The sequence below is a fragment of the Oppia nitens genome, unplaced genomic scaffold (genome assembly GCF_028296485.1).
Source record: "Oppia nitens isolate AA-2021 unplaced genomic scaffold, nextdenovo-longstitch-racon4-pilon3 scaffold3_pilon_pilon_pilon, whole genome shotgun sequence".
Classification (NCBI taxonomy): Eukaryota; Metazoa; Arthropoda; class Arachnida; order Sarcoptiformes; family Oppiidae; genus Oppia; species Oppia nitens.
In genome coordinates, this window is record NW_026533221.1 from 5,729,517 (window position 1) to 5,734,564 (window position 5,048).

The 5,048-nt window shown below is 20.1% G+C and overlaps 1 protein-coding gene across 1 annotated transcript; it reads left to right on the forward strand.

Moving 5' to 3' along the window:
- Window positions 1-939: 939 nt before the first annotated feature.
- Window positions 940-1,613, forward strand: LOC128958558 (uncharacterized). The gene is made up of 2 exons (XM_054304438.1): window positions 940-1,003; window positions 1,094-1,613. Exons 1-2 carry the CDS (start codon window positions 995-997, stop codon window positions 1,607-1,609), a joined length of 525 nt encoding a protein of 174 aa, XP_054160413.1. The 5' UTR covers window positions 940-994; the 3' UTR covers window positions 1,610-1,613.
- The last annotated feature ends 3,435 nt before the right edge of the window (window positions 1,614-5,048 follow it).

Here is a 5,048-nt window from a genome sequence, read left to right on the forward strand (position 1 = left end):
TAAATTTCAACTTGTAGTGTAAATAAATAAAAATCATTAAATTAATGTTATTTTGGAATTTTCAATTAATAACAAATTAATAAAATATTTTACAATTATATAGACATACAGAATATATACATATTATATAATTATTATATATTAAATATATTAAAAAATATATAATTTATTGTATTGTTTGTAAATTTGTTATATTAAATACTTGTTAACCTATGACCCACCCATACATTTAACAACGTTGACCATGAGTTAGCCCCACCCTTGAATGAGAACAAACTCATTATTTATTATTTTGAAATATTAAGATTAAAATAATAAACACTTATTTATTACTTTATATCATATTTCGTGATTAATTTAAAACAAGTATTAAAACAAAATTTTAAATAGATGGTCAATATTGATATCAATTTTATAGTTGATTTAATAAAATATTAACTGTAGCCTTAAAACAATATTTACTAAATTTACAATTAATATTTATTATAAAATATTAATAATATTGTATTAAATTATTTTAACATGCTCAAAATAACTAGATTAAATTTCAATTGAAAAATTGGATTACTATTGCAATTGTGTTTAATAGCATTAATTTATATAATCATAAAAATAATCATATATCAAATTATAAATATAAACAAAAATGCTCCAGTTTATTTTTTAAATAAATAAAAAATGAAAGTATATAGAGAAGTAAAAATTTAAACATAATTTGCTTGAATGGCCTCACTATCTATCGGTTTATCAAACAATCTTAGTTTAGTAGTACTCATTAAAATAAAAATTGAGTGGACTTTCATTTAAATAATAATTATAATAACACTACTATTAATAATAAAAATAAAACAATTAATGTATTTACATATTATGATGTTGTCTACACCGGTATTATGAAAGTTAGTATATAAATGGTGAACACTTGTAGTCATTGATCATTCAAAATCATATTCAAGTTTTGTAAATTACAATTATTTAATTTGTAAAATTCATCATGCTTAGAGTATGTATTGAATAAAATTTCAATATAGCTTTTAAAATATAGAAATAAGTTATAATATCTTTAATAATTTAAATTATTTTATTAAATCAGTTCATAGCATTGTCGGCGTTGTTTGCCATTTGTAGTGCAAGAGGTTATGGCGGTTATGGCGGTGGCAATGGTGGTGGTTATGGTGGAGGCTCCCACTCCATTGAATTGCCCGTTAAGTCTAAGCATGACCTCGAAGTGATTCCCATTCACTCGGAACAGGAGGACCACTCAACCTATGTTGATGTTCCCGGTGGTGTCCTTCCCGTATATTTGACATTCAAGACCCAGTCATCACCAGTATATGTGAAACAACAACATCGTGGCACCAAGGGCAGTTATCAAAAGTCAGATTCACACGATGAGCCACATAAGCTCGTCCATGAAGTGGTCAAACCCGTCATTCAGGAGCTCCGAGAAATCATTACTCCGTACAGAAAGGTTGTCCAAGTTATCCAACCCGTCAAAGAGGAAGTGCTCACTAAAGTACATAAAGGAGAACGTGGAGGGTATGGCGGTAATGATGGTGGAAATGGCGGTTATGGTGGTAATGATGGTGGCTATGGAAAAGGATACTAAACTTCATCACAACTAAACTTTTAAATGCAATGTCTCTATCATTGTTTGCTAATATACAACAACTATAATATAAAAACTTAATTTAAACATTGAATGTTTGAACTGATTGATAATTTTTGGTAAACGCACATAAGATTATTATAAATTTATTATTTATATAGTTGTTTATCTAAATTTTGTGATCTTTAAATTTAAATTATTTACTAATTGTTTAAAATGTATGTTAAATAACATTATTGATAGAGACATTTGAATTAGTATGTAAATTCAAACAATCATCAAACAATTTTTATAAATCTGATCATTTAATAGAAATCAAATAAATTGGCACTAATTTAATTAATTATTTGTTTATTTTTATAAATTATATTTATATGATTCACAAGTGATTTCAGTATAATAAATACTAAACTTATACTAAAATATTTATAGAGACTAAATATATTAATATTTAAAACGATTAAATTTTTAGTTTTAATACTAAATCTTTTATTTTTACTTAATATAATAATATACTTAATAATAAAAAATTATTGACAATCACTGCTAACCAAAGTACTGTAAAACTGATAATTAGCAAAAATTAACTGATAATAAATCAAAATAACTGTCATTTTTTTGAAAAGTCATAAACTATTTGTATCACTATTATTATAAATATTTGAATTAAAACAAATATTGAATCTGAAATGACATAAATAGCAAATCATATTAAATACAATAATACAGACAATATAAGAATATTATAATAATTTAAAATTAAGTTTTTCTTTAGTATTAAAAGTAATTTATTAATAATTATAAATCAAGAGTTAATCATTTAATATGATAATAAATTTCACGTTATAATAAATGGCATTATGAAGTTAGTATAGTTGTATAAATTATATGTCGGTATATTATTTTTATTTAGGAATTTACTGTAAATAAACACTTTCAATGTTTTCTGATATCTATTTTAAGTTAGTGTTATTATGTCTTAATATTGATATAAAATTAATGAAATTTATATATATTGCCGTTACAGTAGAGTCTTTCCTATAATGTGTTGGTATTAAAACATCATTTCATAAAAATGCTTGAATTAAAGTATAACTTTACCGAAATTAAATTATACTATTTTTTAACACATATTTTTCATATATTCCAAAATTGTTTGTCTTAATAATGCCAACAATTGACTCCTTAGATATAAGTTTTGATTTTTTAAAAACATTGTTACGATTATAGACTAGAGATAGGAAAATAGAAATTATAATGAATTTATAATAAAAGTTTTTATAAACCAATATTTTATTTTTATGCTAAGAAATCCTTAGATATTTATACCAACAAATTGCATCACTATATATAAAATTAATATAATTGTTAATATAATTGTAGTTTATGTAAACAAATTTTCAACATTTTCAAATTTTTACATTAAATATGATATTCACTTTTAATTGTTTTCATTACTAATAGTTTTATTTATTTTATGCTATAAATTGTAAATTATATATTAAAACAGTATATTTTTACTAATAAAAATTAGTAAATTACTTATTAAAACTTTATTTAGTTCATATAATAAGGTTATATAATTTTATAAAGTATGAAAGTTTATTTTTTGTCATAATATTTATTATTCTTTATTGATTATAAATTTTATATTATTAATTGTTTATCTCATATATTATATTGATATTATAGATAACAGTTTTTATTATAAATTAATTATATATATATAATAAATATTTGATTTTTTAACAGCAGTTAAATTATATAAAATTAGAACAAATAATATAATTATTTACAAGTCCTATAAGAATATATATACAATATATTAATAGATGTATTTTAAATTTATATTTTTTAATGTATATTTTTCAAACTATTATAGTATTATTATTAATAATACTAATTAAATTAATTAACTTTAATTAAAGTAACTAAAAATTTTACTTTTATTAACATCGTCTTTTTATTTGATTTGCATTCAACGGTAATAATATTTGAATTTATTTTAGACTATATTATAATTTTTAAAATTATAAATTATATTATAAAATTTAACAATATTTATTATATTTTACATAAAACCAGTTGAGAATGCTAGAAAGCATTACCAGAAACAAATTTAAATGACGTAAATTTAGTTTTGGCAAAAAAGTGAAATTTATAAAATAATAGAGAAATTTCTAGAAAGTTTCTAAAAGAAATTTCTATCTATGGGATTACCATTTTAATTTTGTTTTTCTCGATATATATTATTATGTAACAATACATTGTTTTTACAAGTAATAATTAAATATTAGTATTAATATTTTAATTATTAATTAATGTAACAATTTATTTATTTAATTATCTTAAATTCTTATATATTTAATAAAATGATTATTAAAATTTTACAGAACTGATTATTATTAAATAATTATAATTATTTTACATATAGGTATCGAATTTTTTATAGTAGTGTATAATATAATGTTATATGAGTAGTAGTATTTCTCATTATATATTAATATATATATATATATATATATATATATTATTACAATAGCTATAGATATGGGGATCCCATAGTATAACAATAAAATTAAATATCTATAGAAATTTATTCCTGAGAAATTTTCTAGAAACTTTCTATTTGCACATCTCTATGTAAATTACTTCTTATAAAGTCATAGTTGAAGTTTTAATAAAATAAGATAATTGTTTTGAGTTATATTATATTTATCTAATACTATATATAATTATTTCTAATTTCAAACCATTCAAAATTTGTAAAAATAACTTTGTCGGCCATTTTGATTATGTTAAAGACAAGACTTCTTAAGACAAACTTTTATACGTTTGAAAGCTTTATATGAATTCAAAGTCAAAATTTGCACTTTTTTATACTTTGGCCGCCATTTTGACTATGTTTCTACTGAGATGATCATGGTCATTTTTTAATGCTCATCCCTTTTATCTTATTTTCTAACTGTTGTTTTAACTGAATCTGAAATTCACAAATAAAATTAGACACATAAACACACACAAAATACTTGTATAGATTTCAGTAAACAATTTTTTCAAAATTTGTTAGAATATAGTATTCATAATATTTCATCATATCATGTAATTTTTAATAAAATGTATAAAGATAAAAAATAGAGTAAAAACATGATTTTTAGTTTAATTAAAAGTGTTATTAATAATTTATATAACAATTAAATACTTTTATTAAATGTATTTAAATCAAATAAATTAATATCAGTTATATATTATCATTAAAATTTGACAATAAGTGTATGAATTAAAATAAGAATTAACATAAATATTAATTTCATATTTTTGTTATAAAAATATCAACATTTCAATTGCAAAATCATTAAAATATAATTAACAATTTCAATGTTTTATTGTACAATAAAATACATAAATAAAATTTAACAACAATAAAAACAATCTATTT